This window comes from Psammomys obesus, unplaced genomic scaffold (genome assembly GCF_907164565.1).
Source record: "Psammomys obesus unplaced genomic scaffold, mPsaObe1.curated_primary_1811, whole genome shotgun sequence".
NCBI classification, from domain to species: Eukaryota; Metazoa; Chordata; class Mammalia; order Rodentia; family Muridae; genus Psammomys; species Psammomys obesus.
The window spans coordinates 1130059-1146978 of record NW_026589137.1 but is presented as its reverse complement, the minus strand read 5'-3'; the positions used below and the strand labels follow the sequence as shown (position 1 = coordinate 1146978).

At 42.2% G+C, this 16920-nt stretch overlaps 1 protein-coding gene across 3 annotated transcripts in view; it reads left to right on the top strand.

The window, feature by feature from the left end:
• Positions 1 to 9105: 9105 nt before the first annotated feature.
• Positions 9106 to 16920, top strand: part of Il13ra1 (interleukin 13 receptor subunit alpha 1) — a 67581-nt gene continuing 59766 nt past the window's right edge. Inside the window, exons 1-2 of one of the 3 annotated variants that reach the window (XM_055604982.1) lie at positions 9106 to 9531; positions 16229 to 16312. In XM_055604982.1, the coding sequence (XP_055460957.1) occupies positions 9444 to 9531; positions 16229 to 16312 (172 nt within the window). In that variant the 5' untranslated portion in view covers positions 9106 to 9443. Of the gene's footprint in view, positions 9532 to 16225; positions 16313 to 16920 lie in introns of all 3 variants that reach the window. The other 2 variants (XM_055604981.1, XM_055604983.1) reach the window with 2 other exon arrangements.

Here is a 16920-nt window from a genome sequence, read left to right as displayed (position 1 = left end):
CACACACACACACACACACACACACACACACACACACACACACACACACACAAATCAGCAGGTACATTGTTTTAGCCTGTACAATCCAGGAACTTGATTTAACGAATACATGCAGAACTCTTGGCCCAGTGAGTGGGACTAGACATTTTTCTCAGTCATTTGTAGACCATTTATAGGAATAAACTACACACTGTGCCATGAAGTAAATTTCATCAAATTCACAAGGACTGAAGAATAATTGGGACTGGTTTCTTAGGGAAAACTGGCAAGGTCTCTTTTGGCCAAGCCTGTTGAGGAAGCTAATTTATTCTAGTACCTGAGATACAAATAGGCAATGCACTGAGGAGGTGTGAAAGGTGGGGTGATGGGGAGCTACACTGGGAAAGTTTTTTTTCTCTCTCTCACTCCAAGCCTGATGTTTTCCAAGTGAAAGATGAAGCCCCAATTCAGTGTTTGCATAGGAATCTACCCAAAAGGCAGATATGCAAAGTAGCCCCTGGGGATGCAGTTAGGATGCAGGATCAGAGTCCTAACTCCTGGGGAAGACCTACTGGCATGCAAAAAGCCTCCTACTCAGAGAACCTTTGTGTACTGAGGTCTGAAACTGAACTTTTATTTGGCTAAATGTAAATATTATTATCCTTTCTTTTAGAAGCAAACAATGGACAATTTTCAAGGTGCAGGGGCTGAATTCAAATGTGAAAATGCTGTTTTTGAATATCACACAAAACCCTGAAGCTGGGATAATAATGCAATGCTAAAGGGAAAAATGAGGATATGCGATCTACACTAACTTGGCTGTTAAAACTCTCCTTGATCCAGGTAGGGTAGTTCAGGACTGGAACCTCCCACCACTTTGGAAGCTGAGGCAGGAGGATTGCCTGGAGTTCAATGCTATTCCCAGGCTCTAAATAAAAAATTTCACTGACAAAAGAGGAAAAAAAAGTAGCCAGTCATGGTGGCACATGCTTGTAATCCCAGCACTCAGCGAGTCAGAGGGAGGCAGATCTCTATGAGTTTGAGGCGAGCCTGGTCTACAAAGTGAGTCCAGGATAGAGAAAGCCTGTCTCACAAAACCGAGGAGGAAAGACAGAGAGACAATGAGACACAGAAAGAGTTTTATTGACAGTTGTAAGATTTGGGCCAGGAAAGGGGCAGGACCTAGAGAGGGTTTTAGATGAGAGAGGGGACACTGAGAAGGCTACTAGAGGTCCTGGCTGAGCTACTAAATTTGTACTAGAAGCTAAATGAGGCCTTTTATGCAAGCACTCTGTGGTCCTTTCTCTTTCAGTGATTGAGGGGTTGGAAAGCAGAACAGGGCCAACTGCAGAAACAAGGGCTCACAGCCTGAGAAATGGAAGCCAGGGAGCTGGGAATGTTTTGCTTTCTTGTAGGGTAAAGAATTCCTGGCCCTGGGGCATACTGTTGTATAAAATAGCACTGCTTGGTTCACTGGAGGTCACTGTGTTGACTTTGACATTAGTCTTGCATCCCATGGGTTGTTACTGGAGGGAAAGACACAACTTGCTTGGAAGCTATCCTTGTGCCTGGTTGCCAAGACCTCAAATATACTCAGAACTTCAGACCTCTAGACAAGAATTAACAGTTGGTCTTGATAACTCATCTTAGAAAGCTAGCTCTTCCAAACACCACTTTATTACATCAGCATTTTTTTTTTTTTGAAAGCCTTGCTTATCAGGTCAAGTCACACAAGCTGACCTCTTTCTCTCCTCACAACCCCCATCTCTCCTCCATTCCTTGAAGGTCTAGTTTAATTCTTATCTAATCTATGAAGTCTCCAAAAGCAAATCTGACTACATTTGTATGCCCCAACTTTTTTATGAATTTGACTCATGGATAACTGACTTTCCCCACTTGCTTATTATTACTATTTATTATTATTTGACAATAATAATTATATGTTATTATTATTCTAAATTTTCTCTAATTGTTTTCTGCAACTTTCTGAAGTTTAGACTAGGAGCACAGAAACTGATGTCTCTCATTTATTGGTTAGTATCCTTCACAGCAGCTAAAAATGTGTGGTTTATTAATAAAATATGACCTCAGTTTGCAAGCTTAGGAGTCTCTGGGCCTCAGGACACAGATCCAGCAGTACCGGCTGGGGCATGCCTCCTATGCCTCAGATTTCATGGAAAAGTTCCTGTCTGAGGCCTCATTCAGAAACAGCAATCCCTTCAGTGAACTCCATTAAACCTGTAGAAGAAAAACACTTGTGAAGGAGTGAGGCCTTCCAATTCAATTAAACATGAGCAATGAGGGCATGGCATGTGCTACTAACCTCATTACAGTCATCTGTGTATTATTTTCTATGGTGCCAGGGGATGTTTTCCAGAAGCCACCTCAGATAAACTCAGAATCTAAATAAGAGCAGGCCACTTACTATGCATGGCTTCAGGACAAGTCTCATGATGGCTGTCCCTTCTAATCAGTATGCCTTGGGATTTCTATTGCTTCAGTGAGACACCATGACCAAAAAGCAAGTTGGGGAGAAAAGGGTTTATTTGGGTTACATTTCCAGATTATAAACCATCATCGGAGGAAGTGAGGACAGGAACTCAAAGCAGGGCTGGATCCTAGAGGCAGAAGCTGATGCAGAGGCCATGGATGGGTGGTGCTTACTGGCTTGCTTCCCATGGCTTGCTCAGCCTGCTTCTTTATAGAACCCAGGACCACCATCCCAGAGATGGCACCACCCACAATGATCCTTCCCCATTGATCTCTAATTGAGAAAATACCTTACAACTAGATCTCATGGAAGCATTTCCTCAACTGAGGCTCTTTCCTCTCTGATGTCTTTAGATTGTGTCAAGTTGACATACAAAACCAACCAGTACACAGTACCAACCTCAGGCTTCTAGGTTATCTAGAGACACATTGGGTAGGTCTGAATCTTGCTGCAGAAATTATTTCTCTCTCTTTCTCTCTCTCTCTCTTTCTCACACACACACACACACACATACACACATGCACAGACACTTTTTCTATAACAGCATAACTTACTGAGTGCTGTGAGCACACACAGGGAAGCAGGAAAGAATTTTGCATTTGGGAGTGAAATAGTTACAAAAAAAAAGTGACATCTTCCAAAGGGAAAAAGATTCTGAGCAAAGAGAACATATTTGTATGGAAAAATATAGAAGAATACATTGAATAGGAGTCAGGCAAGTGGTGGAAGTTGGCCTGGTTAGATACCAACAGTGAGTGCACCTCTGTAAACCGGTTGTAGTACATGCTCTGGTTTCTTTAAGTAAGCAGCAGGGCTGCGGGGGTGAGGGGCTACAATTTAATTGGCACAGTGCTTAGCAAACACAAAGGAAATCCTGGGTTCACCAGGAATGGTGGCTCATACCTTCAATCCCAGCACTTGGGAAATAGGCAAACAGATATCTGTGAGTTCAAGGCCAACCTGGTTTATATAGCAAGTTCTAGGATAGCCAGGGCTATATAGAGTGAGGGAGGAGGGAGAGAGGAAGGGGAAGGAAGGAGGAAAACTCCCTACTCAGAATAAAAGGTATATGATGTGGCATTAAGAGAATTAGGAGTTCAAGATCATTCTTGTCTACATAGCCTTTTTAAAAAAATTATCTTCATTTTTCAAGACAAGGTTTCTCTGTGTAGCCCTGGCAGTCCTAGAATTCTGTAGAACAAACTGGCCTTGAACTAAGGGAATTGCCTGCCTCTGCCTCAGGAGTTCTGGGATTAAAGTTCTGTGCTGCCATGTCTGGTTTACACAGCTCTTTTGAGGACAATCTGGGAAAGATGAGCCAGTTACTATTATTCTTTTTTTTTTTTTTAAAGAGTGAGCAGGAGGGTATGTATTGGGAGCCTAAAGCAAAATACCATTTGAAAAATTTTCTTTTTGTGTGCATATATGTGTATTATGGGGTGTGTTTTTGTGGGTGGGTGGACATCTGTGTGCATGTGGAGGCCAGTGGTCAATTTTGGGTATTCCACTGATGCCTTCTGTTTTTAGATTATTTTATTTAATTTTATGTGTATGAATGCTTTGTCTACATGCATGTATGTATACCATATACATGTCTGATCTCCCTGGAAGTCACAAGAGGATATTGAATTTTCTGAAAATGGAGTTATGTATGATTTTGAGCCACCATGTGGATGCTGTGAACCAAACTCGGGTCCTGCCCAAGAGCAGCCAGTGCTCTAAAGCACTGAGCATCTCTCCAGAGCCTAAGCATCACCTCTTTTAAGCCTTTTCCCCTTATTTTAGAACAATATTTTGCTATGCAGCCTTGGCTGGCCTGGTACTCATTATGTGCTTATCAGCTACAAGCTAAGAGTATCTCCCCATCTACCTGACAGTTAGGACAACCAGAAACATCCCCAGATGTTGACAAACACCCTATGAGAACACTTGGCTAGGAATGGTGAGGCAAAAAAATAGGCCAAGTTTCTTCAGTAGGCATTCAGTCTCAAAGTGGCTAGCTACCTGGCAGGGTTAGGAATCTGAGTGCTCTAAAAGCAGTGTTGGATGAACGTCTGGAGAAACAATCTGTCCTGCTTAGGCAAAGAAACTGAGAGCTTGCATGCCACTTCACAAAAAGGGAGTCACTTAGGAAGCTTATGTGCAAGAGTAAAATGGTCAGATTTGCACATTGAGAAGCTCTGTGTTGGTATTTAAGGCCAACTGATAAGGACAGGAAATAGGACTGTGGTGTGCTTGGGTGGGGTCAAGTCTGAGAAATGTTTTCTAATGTAGTAAGTGACTGCTGCATGGCTAGACGGTGTGATGTAAGAAAGGAAGCTGTTAAGACCAGGTGATTTTAGCATTTGTCTCCTTTGATACAGGTAAACACAGGATAATGGGTGAGTGAAAGCCAAATAGAAAAGATGAGGAAGTGTATCCTAGTCTGGGATTTATCAATTTTGGCACAAATGTGTGTCATCCTGAAGAGGCTGAATCTTGGCTGTGGGCCTGTCCTGGGCTTTGGAAGATCAGCAGCAGCATCATGGCCCTTCTATACTACATGTTAAGAATGTTCTCTCCCCTGACAGCTGTGACACACCAGATACATCCCAACATAGGAAAATGTTGCCTGGGAGGCTGAATGACCCTGGTTAGGAGCCATGCTCTAGAGTCATCAGAGGGAAATTCCCTGTGACTTCCCCTCTTTCCTTTCACTCCATGCCGTGAGTATCTGTTTGGATCCTCCTTAATAGAAGGTGGAGGATACATTGTGGAATGTTTTCTTAAGTGATCAGCATGTTTAGCTAAGCCCATAATGTACCCTGATGTTTGTGTCCTTTTTGAATTTATGAGGTTCTTTCTTACTGGCTAGAGGGAGACCTGATGTGCAGAAAGGAGGGACATTATTCTTTCCTCTCAGCTATTTTCTCTTTGCTTTTTCCATCTCCTGAAAAGAAGAAAACCTTGGTGAGAAAATTAAGATGAAAACAGCTAAGAGAAGCTATTCATGGAAGTTCCTGCCTGTCATCCTGAACTCTGGAGGTTAAAGCAGGAGTGTTGGTGGTTTGAGGCCAGCTGATATAGTGATGAGTGACCTCCAGGCCAGTCTGGGCTACAGTACAACTCTATAAAAAAAAAAAAGCCTCTCCTTTGCAGAAAAACAAAATAATAAGCTAACTGAACTGAAGGTAAGCCCACTTGTCATCCAGTATTTGAGAACCTGAGATGGGAGAACAGCATTTTGGAGGCTAGTTTGAGCTCTGTAGTAAGGCCATGTCCAAAAGGAGAAGATGGAAGAGGAGGAAGAATAAAAAGAAACACACAGCATGTCTCACCCCATCACCAGAGTGGATGAGGTTCATAGGTCAGCTCAGAACTCCAGCCACCCCCAGGTCCAAAGTGCAAAAGAGGTAGACAGTAGTCTCAGGCTCAAGCCATATGGGCTGGAAGGGTCAAAATGAAACTTGGTTGTCACGTCATTATTTTGATTATTCAAAGCCAAACTGAGAGTTTCTTGTTTTCTGCATTTCTTGGAAAGCTTTCCATTTTTTCTTCATTCTTTTTGCACATTAGAAGAGTGGCCTAATTCAATCTAACATGCCCTTGGAATAAAAGCACACAGAACCTATAAATAAGAGTTTGATTTTGAAGAAACAGCATCCCTATCCAACTCTGGCTCTGCCCCTACTATTGGAAAAAATGTTGTTGGATGTTTAGAGTTAGAAAGAAAGGGAAGTGGTTTCTTAGACTCACTCACAGACAGTAAAGCAGGATCACCCGGGTGAAAGAAAACCCATTTCCTCATGTCCTATATGCCACCTTTCTCTTTTTTCTCACAATGTTCAAACACTCAGAGTCATTTCTGGAGGTTAATGATAAGTCTTTGCTTTAACTATAAAAGTTTTAAAGCATTCATTCAATCTAGACCAGACAGTGCCCAAGATGGCACTCAGCCAGTTCCACAGGGCTCTTTTTCCAACTGGAGACTCCTTATAAGGCAGACGGCATAATCATTTTGGAAACGTTATCATAAACTTATTGTATAATGTTTATAGCACATGCCAACAAGTGTGTATGTTTGTGGTGATGAGGGAAGGGGAACCTTGGGCTAGAGAGTGCCAACCTTTTGCAGAGGGATTTAAAAAGGTCAGTACTTGCTACCAGTTCCACGGGCTTTGATGGTGTTGTTTCCACAACCATTATTTCATTTGATGATACACATATAGGCATAGCTTTATACTGAACCTCTAACAGTTTGAGAATCAGTTTATCAAGACTCTCTACAAGCAGTCCCTGTCCTAGAAACTTTTCTAGCCCATTCTCTATCAAAAGGCATATTTCTTTGCATCCCATAGTTCCATGTTCATGTTTTGGTGCCAGCCCCAGAAACTGTTTGCAGCCTTTTGTTGGCAAGTTCTACTTTTTCTACCCTTTAAAATTTTTCTTTGCTTCGTGCTGAGGACAGAACTCAGGGTGTTGCATGTGCTAAGCACACATTTAACTACAGAGCTAGACACCTCCAGCCAAGGTCTGCCTTTAATGATTATCTTCCACAGTTCTTGGACTTTACAAATATTTACTGAACTCAAGAGTCTTCATTCCAGAGTGGAGTCTTTATTTAGCTAGACCAAACATTCTGATGACCTCTAGGTGAGGCTGAGACTTAGCCATTTTGTTGATAACCTTTTATAACTACTTTCAGGTATCTATATTGACTTAACATGACCAGAATGCATCTCAGTGGGTGTCACCATCCACCCAGACATGGTTCTTTATCAGGAAAGGAGTGGCAAAAATAGTGGGTTTTTATTACCTCATCCATGTTCTAATGCCTAACACTTGTGAGTATATTGCCATACATAGTAAAAAATGACTTTGAAGATGTGATTAAACAATAGATTGGTGTGTGTGTGTGTGTGTGTGTGTGTATTGCAATCAAAAATCAATTATCAGGGGTCTTTTCCACTTGCTCTCCAAATTATTATTGTTATTATTATTATTGTTATTATTTTGGAGACAGAATTCTCCTCACTGAACCTGGAGCCCACCAATTTAGCTAGAATGGCAGATTAGCAAGTATGAAAATCCAAGGGCTGTTACTGTCTCTGCTTCCCCAGGGCTGGGACTATAGGTTCACTCTTCTATGCCTGGCTTTATATGTGGCTGCTGGGAGCTGAACTCAATGCCTCCTGTTTTGTGGAAAGCACTTTATCAATGGTGCCATCTCTCTAGCCCCCAAACCAAGCCTGTTGAACTATGTGGGTTATTTTTATTATTGTGGTCTTTATAAGAAGAAAATGGAGATATGTTAGCCAGAGTCAGAGAAAGAGAAAGAAAATGGAGATAGGTTAGCCAGAGTAAGAGTAAGAGATATGTTTTGACCATGGAAATAATAGAGTTGAGTGGCACAGCAACAAACCAAGGAATGTGGGGAGTGTCTCACAGCTGGAAAAGTCAACAACATTTTATGTTGTAGAATCTCCAACAGAAAAGTAGCTCTGCCCACACTTAGGTTAAACTCAGTGAGATGTCTGATTTCCAGAAATGTACTAGAACAAAGCTTTTATTTTTTTATTGTTATCATTTATTACAATTTATTCAATTTGTATCCTGGCTGTGGCCCTCTCCCTTGTGTCTTCCCAATCCCACTATCCCTTCCTCTTTTCCCCCAATGCCCCTCCCCTACTCCACTGATAGAGGTGGTGCTCCTCCCCTTCTATGTAACCTTACCCTATCAGGTTTTATCAGGGCTGGTTGCATTGTCTTCAATGATTTTAAGTCACCCAATTTATGACAGTTTTTCACAGCACCACTACAAAACTCAAAAAGATCATTACCTCTCCTTTCCTTTCAGGAATCCTCATTAGCACCTGATATTATGTGTTCAATGTGCAGATCTTCTCAATATATATTCTTTACGTTTTTCATTACATCGGTTTGTGTAGGTGTGTATGTGTGTGTGCCCATGCCATTTTGCCCACGTGCAGGTCAGAAGACTACTTTCAGGAGTCAGTTTTCTTTTTCCTCCATGTGGGTCCTGGGTATTGAACTCAGGTTGTCAGTCCCCACCTCTCGTTCATCTCTTTTTCCTGCTCTCTTTCTTGTTCATTGCATTCATCATTTGGGATGTGGTCTTACACTGCAGCCAAGACTTGCCTGGAATTGATGGCAGTCATTCTACTTCAGTCCCAGAATTTTTAAGATGTTAAGGACTTGCTCAGTCTAGGCCACTGTGCTCAAGTGTAAAACACAATGCTCTTCTACAGTATGTATCTTGAAAACTAAATCTATAGTAATTGATTGTGTGCTGTAACAATACAGGTGTACAGGTTAGTAGCACTATCCATTGTTTTGGGAATGTCACTTTATCCAATTCAATGTATTACTAGTTTTCAAATATACAAGTGTTCCCTTCTACAAAGCAGAGTGCCACTAATGTCCCCTATTTGAACTTGCAAGTCTACCCAGAGAAATAAATAAGGTTGGTATTACTAATCTAGGAGTCAGAGTTTAGGAAACAAGGGCTCAGAGACCTAGGCTGGAAGCCAGGTTTCCAGACTCCCAGGCCAAGGTTCTTCCCCTACCATGACCCTGCCCTAGTGTGGAGCAGGGTGCAGCCTTTGACAACCTGGGACAACCACACATCCCAATGGAAGAGGGAGTGGGGAGAGGCCAGCCGCCGGAGCCTTGCCACAAAACTCTAGAGGAAGTCGCCTTGGGACCTTGTCAGGTAGCTGTGACAGGCGGTGGCAAAGAGGGACGGCCAGGTGTCGCTTAGTGGGAGCCAGGAGCCGCGCACCCCGCCCTGCTCTCCGCTTACGCTCAGGAGCCCCCACGCGCTCGGGTTACCTGCGGCCGTGGGCGGGGCGGCCCTTCCCGTCTGCGCCGACTCTGGCCTCTTGCGCGCGGCAGCCGGGAAGTGGGAGAGAGAACAGAGGAGGCGGAGACTTTGGCGGCTCCAGCCCTGCCACACTTCGAGGTGAGGGTCTGCATGGCGCAGCCGGCGCGGCCGGCGCGGCCATGTGGGCTGTGGGCGCTGCTGCTGTGTGCTGCTGTGGGCGCAGGCACCGCGACTACAGGTGAGTGTGGCCCAGGGCTGTGGACAGCCACAGGCGGGGTGGGGCGTAGGGGGACGACGGAGGAGGCTGGCAGGGACATGGACCCAGCTGGCAGGGCTCAGGGGAGTGGGGTTCTGTCGTCGTGGAGTGCGCTGAGATGGTCGACCCTTAAGTGCCCTATGCTCACTGGCCAGCTTTCGCCTCCCATGCTGGGTCTCCCCGATCCTGTTGGATTTGAGGGACCTGGGTGCCGGGGATTTCCCAGGCGCCTTGGCGGGGGAGTCGGACGGTGGCGACTGGCCATCTCACTTCCCTTGAGCACTAGGGAAGAGCCGAGGAGGCTGGAGGCTGGAGAAAGGAGACTGAAGGGAACCGAATTTTGCCGAAATTATCCTTACAAGTAGCTTTGCCTGTGAACGGATGAGGGACCCAGGGAGGTCGACGAATTCTCAGTGAGCTGGGAATTTGCCAGGGCTCCTTGCCCTGAGCCTCGCACATGCTCAGTTTGGAAGTGTAGCTTTTGGCGTGGAAGTTAAAGGGAGTCTCTAAAGATGGATCTTAGTCCTAGTAGCAAAAGGACACAAGCATCAAAGCCTCCTCTGGCATTAAATCCATTGAGAACGCCTGACCAGCATCCCACCTTTGATAAATCCTGTATCTTGGGATAATCTTAAATTTACAGAAAGTTGTACATTGTTTGGGAAGTTGCTCCATTGTCCTCGTGCTTGTGAGCAACTTTTAACTAATGAACTTTTCAAGTTGCTATGAAAATCAAAGATGAATAATTTCCTCATGGACTGGGCAGGTTTTATTGCATCCCACCACCATCTCTTCCTCCCCCCCCCAAACAAAACAAAACAAAACAAAACAAAACAAAACAAAACAAACAAACTTGATTTGCTTAACGAATGTTTTCCAAGTGTACTGTGCTTTCAAACGAAAGCTGAAATGTTAGTTAGGAAACTACCATGCTCTATCAACAAAATATACGTAGTATCTGTGACAGGCAGTGTTTCTAGGGGCTGAGGATGTCACAATGAGGAAAGACAAATCAAGTTTCTGAGCCGTGAAACTAGTTACGTTATTGGTAGAGGGTGTGTGTGTTCCTGTATGTGAAGTAAAATATGGTATATCACATACAGTATGGAGAGACACAAGACAGGGTAGGGGGTTATAGTTGTCAATGACATGGAGTGGAAAGACTTTACTGAAAAATTGGCATTGAATGAGACCTGAGGGACTCTTAAATTTGTCAGTTAATAATTACTCTTTTTCCCCTGGGTTCCTGGAGAGGGTACCTATAGCTTCATGCAAGTTAGGTAAGTGCTCTAGAGCTGAGTCACATTTCTAGCCTTTGGTAATTATTCAAGTGTTTGCCTTGTTTGTTTTATGCTGAGCCAGGCTCTGAAGATTGACTTAGAACTTTAGAGTATATAGAGAAATCTGCCTGTAAAGTGTTTCTAGCTCCATTGAGGACACCTGGTTTCTGTATGTATAGGAAAGCTGCAGTCCATAAATGTCACCTATCTCATTATTGTCTCCCCTTTCAGTGTCATTCCAACATACTCCCTCCTACAGTCTCCTTTCTCCACACACCTAAAACAACAGCTTGCCCTCTAGACAAGACTGCCAAATTCCAACTTATTTTTGTCACAATAGTTTGTCGGCACCTTAGACGACAGAAACATTTCTCCCTGCTAGAAATATTGCTTTTGCGTTATTGTGTAAAAAGCACTTGCTGTTTCTAGTTGGGCAGAGGTTGAAGTTTTTATGGCTCTGACATTGACTGGACTTGAGGTTCAAGGTTAGTCACTATCCCCTCAAGTGTGTGACAGTTTTCCCATGGGAGAAATGAGCTACCATGGGAGAAATGATTGAACTCTAGATGTTTTCATTGTAATTTTTGAGCTAGGGTGTTGAGAGTGCTGTACATCTTAAGTGTTTCTCTAGTTTTGATCCTACTGAGTATTTTAAAAATTATTAGGTTACTAGTTTAGTTCAGTAACTAAACTATAGCATTGCTTAATAACAACTAGCATTTCCTTGTCTGCTCTCCATCCAGCAATTTTCTAAGTGCTTTACTTTTTTTATTTAAAGTTGTGTTTTCACAAGGCTCTGTCCCATGAGGCTAGTTTATACTATTGGCAGAAAGTGTGTGTGTGTGTGTGTGTGTGTGTGTGTGTGTGTGTATCTTTGTGTTAAGTATGTCTAAAACTGCTGAAGTACTATGGAGAGAAACAAGGTAGGACAGATGTGTTATCTTTAGTTCAGTCTGTTTAGCTCAGTAGCCCACATTGGGGCTTGGTTTAATAACAGGTAGACTTGAACTCCTGGCATGCAGAAGAGCTAAGTAGGTACTTCCCAAGGTACCAGTATAGGACTAGTTGGGATCAATGATATGCAGATTAGTCATTACAGAGAAAGTAGTATATTAGAGACTGGCTTATATTTTGACACATAATTGGAGTTTTGCTCTGTAGTCTAGGCTAGCCTTGAATTCCTTGATATTCTACTGTTTCAGCCTCCTCCGTGCTGGGACTATAGGTGTGTGCCACCATACCAAATTTTCAGTTTTTCACTTCTATTTCATTTAACCTTTACAAGTAGCCTTAATGTAAGGTGTTATTATTGTGTCCCTTTTGTGTACAAGGAAGCTGAGGCACACTGAAGTTGAGGTCTTAGGCTTCCAACACTAGTATTATGATTCCAGAGGCTACGCCCTTAACCACTATTACTGTACTCAGTACCTCCTTCAAAAGAAGTAAGAGGGAGTCCTTGGCATGCAGAGTAGCTAGTTAGGTACCTCCCAGAGTACTAGTAGAGAGATTAGTTGGGATCCATGAAAGTATATGAAGTCTAGTCATATATTAGAGACTGTCTTCATAATGGCTAGATGATGTAGTCCAAACACTAGGCATTCAGAAGATAGGAAACAGAAGGATGGCAATTTCACAGAACAGAATAAACTTGAAATAGAGCATCAGAAAGGATAGAATTTAAATGGAGTAAGTGATTTCTAGTGTGTGTGTGTGTGTGTGTGTGTGTGTGTGTGTGTGTGTGTTGGGGGTTAAACAGGAAAAGAGAGGAGGAAGTGGCCAGTCAAGAGCTTGGCTTGGCCAGAGGGATACTGGTAAAATCAATCTGTGCAAGAGAGCTTTATTTGCTCTTAAACATCCTGAAAAGGGCACAGTCTGAAGAAAAGCAAGCGAAGAGTCTTTTCTAGGTAAAGGGGGCCATTGGAGTGTGAAACTCAGTAAAATGTAGGACAGCAGATACAGATCTTTATTAGAAAGATGCACAGTACATATATATCTCCTATAGGAACATGGCTTACTGGTGTCTTCCCACATTGTAGGGATGATTATGAAAGATGTAGTAAAAAAATAAAGGGCGGGAGTTGATGACTACATGTGAAGAAAAAAAATACAAATGACTCATGTATGACTCTTATGATTTCCTTCACTCTTCCCGAAATCTGCATGCCTCTGCCAACTCCTGAGATTGAACAACAAAAAGTAAAAGCAATCAGCTAAGAAAAGCACCTTACAGTAAAACGATTACTGGTGGTATTAACAGAATGTCGGCACGGCACAGATGATCTACAAATACACTGAGGGTTTAGCTAGAAGACCTGCTTGAGTCTTGTCCTCTTCTACATTCTCCTGTCCAAACTCAGTGAGCATCTCCCAGTAAATGGTTGCAAGTTGATGCTAACGGAAGGTTAGCACTTTACTTATATTTTTTGAGACATGGTCTTATCACATAGCCCCCATTGGCCTGACTGCACTGTAGTGAAATAAGTCACCCAAAGCCCCCTGAGATTATTAAGTATAGTCATCACTTATCTATGTATATGCCTTACAGTGTGTGTTACAAAATTCACATGTATTCATAGTCCCTTAAAACCAGGAGATTACATTTTGTGATTTAGAGAGCATACAGCCTTTGTTATGTTTGGGGTTGAACCCAGGGACTCAGGAAAACAGGCTTTGCGTTAAGCTGTACCCAACTATATGCTAATATGGGTTCTTTGAACATGCTTCAGCTGTGATGTTCAGTAGGTTAGGTTATTAAATGCAATGCCCTCCTCCCCTTTAATAAGAATCGTCCTCTCTCAGCAAAATCTTCTTTCAAAGCTGGGGATGGTACGAAGGTCCTCACATATTCAAGGTAAGCCTTCTATCACCATATTTCCAACATTCTTAATTAAAAAATAAACATTTTGATATAGCAGCTGGGTGTGGTGGTGCATGCCTGTAATCCCTGCACTTGGGAGGCAAAGGCAGGAGGATCACTGTGAGTTTGAGGCCAACCTGGTCTGTAAAGTGAGTCCAGGGCAGCCAAGGCTACCCAGAGAAACCCTATCTTGAAAAACAAACAAAACAAAAACAATTTGGTTTGTTGATTTTGTTTGTTTTGTTTGTTTTTGTTTTTGTTTTTGAGACAGCATCTTGTTAAGTTGCCCAGGCTGGCCTGAAATTTGCCATGTAATCCAGCCTCAACACTAACATTCAGTCTTCCTACCTCAGTCTTCTGAGTAGCTAAGATGTTAGCTGAGTAGCTAAGATGTTAGGCCTGTGTCACCATGCCCAAACTTGAATGTTTTGATCATGAAAAGGTGTGTATTTGAGTGGTGATGCCTGCCAAGTGCTGAACCCAGTGCCTTTACATGCTACGCCCCTAGCTCCAGTTGCTGAGTTTTATCAGGTGTTATTTTCTGCATCAACTGGGATAATGTTATGGTTTTTTTCCCTTTCATTGAGTCAATGTGGTATATTATATTGGTTAATTTTCATATGTTGAGCCATCCTTCCAGGAATAAATCCCACTTGGCCATGGTGTACTGTCCTTTTGGTATGTTACTGAAGTCATGGTGCCAGCATTTTATTGAGGATTCATTGATGAGATTATAATGGTTTGTAGTTTTTTTCCCCTTCTGCTTCTCTATTTGTATTTAGGATCAGGTAATGCAGGCCTCATAGAACAAATTAGGAAGTATTGTTTTTTCTTTAGGTCTTTGAAAATGTTTGGATATGTATAGTATTCATTTTTTAGATACTTAGTACAATTTTCCCATAAAGCCATCAGGTTTAGATTTCCTTTTTATGGGTGGGGTGTGTCGGGAGACAAACTTGATTCCTGATTTAATCTCCTGTTGCTTACAGGTTCATTTAGATTATACATTTCTTTGTGATTTAGATTCAGTAGGTTTTGTGTTTCTAGAAATTTGTACATTTCATCTAAAGCATCAAATTTGCTATTATTGAGTTGTTCATACCTCATTCTTATAATTGTTTTTCATGTTTTACAACCAGTAGTAATATATCCATTTTCATTTCTGATTTTAGTAACTACTGTCTTTTCTTTATCTACATAGAGATTTAGAAATCATGTTGCCCTTAATAAAACCTTTATTTGTTATTAACACAGCTTTACTATTCTGCTTCTTATTTCATTTATCTCTATTTTAATCCTCTACATGATTTTCTTTATTTTCTTAACTTTGGAACTCCCCTGTTCTTTTTTATAGTCTCTTAAATTATAAAATTAGGTTGTGTTTGGAGATTTGTAATCTTATCTTTTATAAAACTTGGAAAGTTTTCAGTTACTACTTCTTTGTTTGAGTTTGATTATTAAGACAGGGTCTCATGTAGCTTAGGCTGGTTTCAAACTTGTTATGTAATATAGCTGAAGATATTGTTGTTCTACCTTCTTTTACTTCCCAGGGGCTGGAATTACAGATTTGCAACAGGCCTAGTGGCCTCCTTCCCCTCCCTTTCTTTTGTTCTCCTTTCCCCTACCCCTTCTGCAGTCAGCCTTAGGGAGTTGGTCATCAGGCACTGTCCATTTCTTTTTGTGGGTCTCTTACTTGTCTGTAGCTTGCCAAGTAGACTAGGCTGACTGGCCAGTGAGCCCCAGGGATCTGCTTGTCTCCACTTCCTCATTGTCAGGATTATAATCATGCCTGCCTTGCCATCTAAACCAATTCCCCAGTCCCTCATTATTAAAGTTCTCTTCCTTCCCTTTTCTGTCCTCCACTAACCTCTCCTCCAATGCAGATACTGGCCCAGTGATGATGTTCCACAGGTTCCTGAGAATCTGTTTATTCTTTTTAGTCTTAAAATTTAAAGACCTACTAAATCCTGTGAGTTTTTCCTACAGGAACATGGGCAATCTACCAGAAGCCATACTCCTAAAGAAAACAAAATGGCTCTCCCTCCATTAGCAGCCACCAATTGTCAAGGGGTGGAGCCCTATGAGCCCTTTTACCACCAATGCTGCTAATATTTACTGGCTTGATACTATGCAAGCAGCTCCAGAAGACAGATCCGGACTAGGCTGAGAGAGAATGAAGAAAATACAGACAGACATATGGACAGAAAGCTAGGAATCAGTGGTCTGGGCTCTCTAAGGAGAAGCACCTCAGAAATTCATTGTGTTTATTATATAGAGTTGAATAGGAAGGTGGAGTTATTGCACACAGCTGAAGAAGGAAGCAGGATTATTATATACATATTAAACAAGGGAGAAGGAGGTAGGGTTATTTTATATAGAGAAACAAGGAGGCAGGGTTTATGTTATCCAACTGGATCAAGGAGACAGGTTTAGCCAATCTCGGTAGGATCTATCTCCGTAGGGGAGCAGTCTTTAGGCTGTAAATATCTAGCAGGCGATATCTATTTAAAGTACTAAGTATGAATTTCTTCCCATGCAGCAGGCCTCAAATCCCATCAGAAAAGAGTTGGTTACCCGAATATTGGTCATGTTATTATTGCACCCATGGAAACATCTTACCTGACAGGTTGGTATTATAGCATGCAGAGTCCAATGCTGTGAAAATTAATGGATTTTCTCCCCCAGCAGCCTACAGCTGCTTTGAAACCTTTCAGCTCTTTGAAATCTGGCTATCACCACAAAGAAAGAATCCAGATCAGTTTCATCTTGTTTTCTCTATGAATTGCAACCGAAGTATGTGTGTCTTACCATCTACAGTGGGAAATAAAAAGCAATGGTGGTAGGGGCCTCTGAAGCTTCCTTGACGGATAACTCATTGGAAGGTGTCCCATAAAGGGTACTGAGATTTTCATTTAATAACCCATGTCTTTTGATGTGGGTAGGTGCGGGGAACAATGTCCAGGATACCTCTGTTAAGATTTTGTTTAAAATGTCTTTTATTACATTTATTTATTGTATGTGGAGGGGGCAAGCATGCCAACCAGCATGTGTGGGAGGTCAAAGGACAGCTTGCAGGAGTCAGTTCTCTCAGTCCACCATGTGGGTTTTGGGACTTGAACTTAGGTTGTTAGGCCTGTCAGCAAGTACCTTAATCATGCCAGTCCTTCTCCTTTAAGAAAGATACATATATGTATCTCTCTCTCACTCTCTCTCTCTCTATATATATATGTTAGT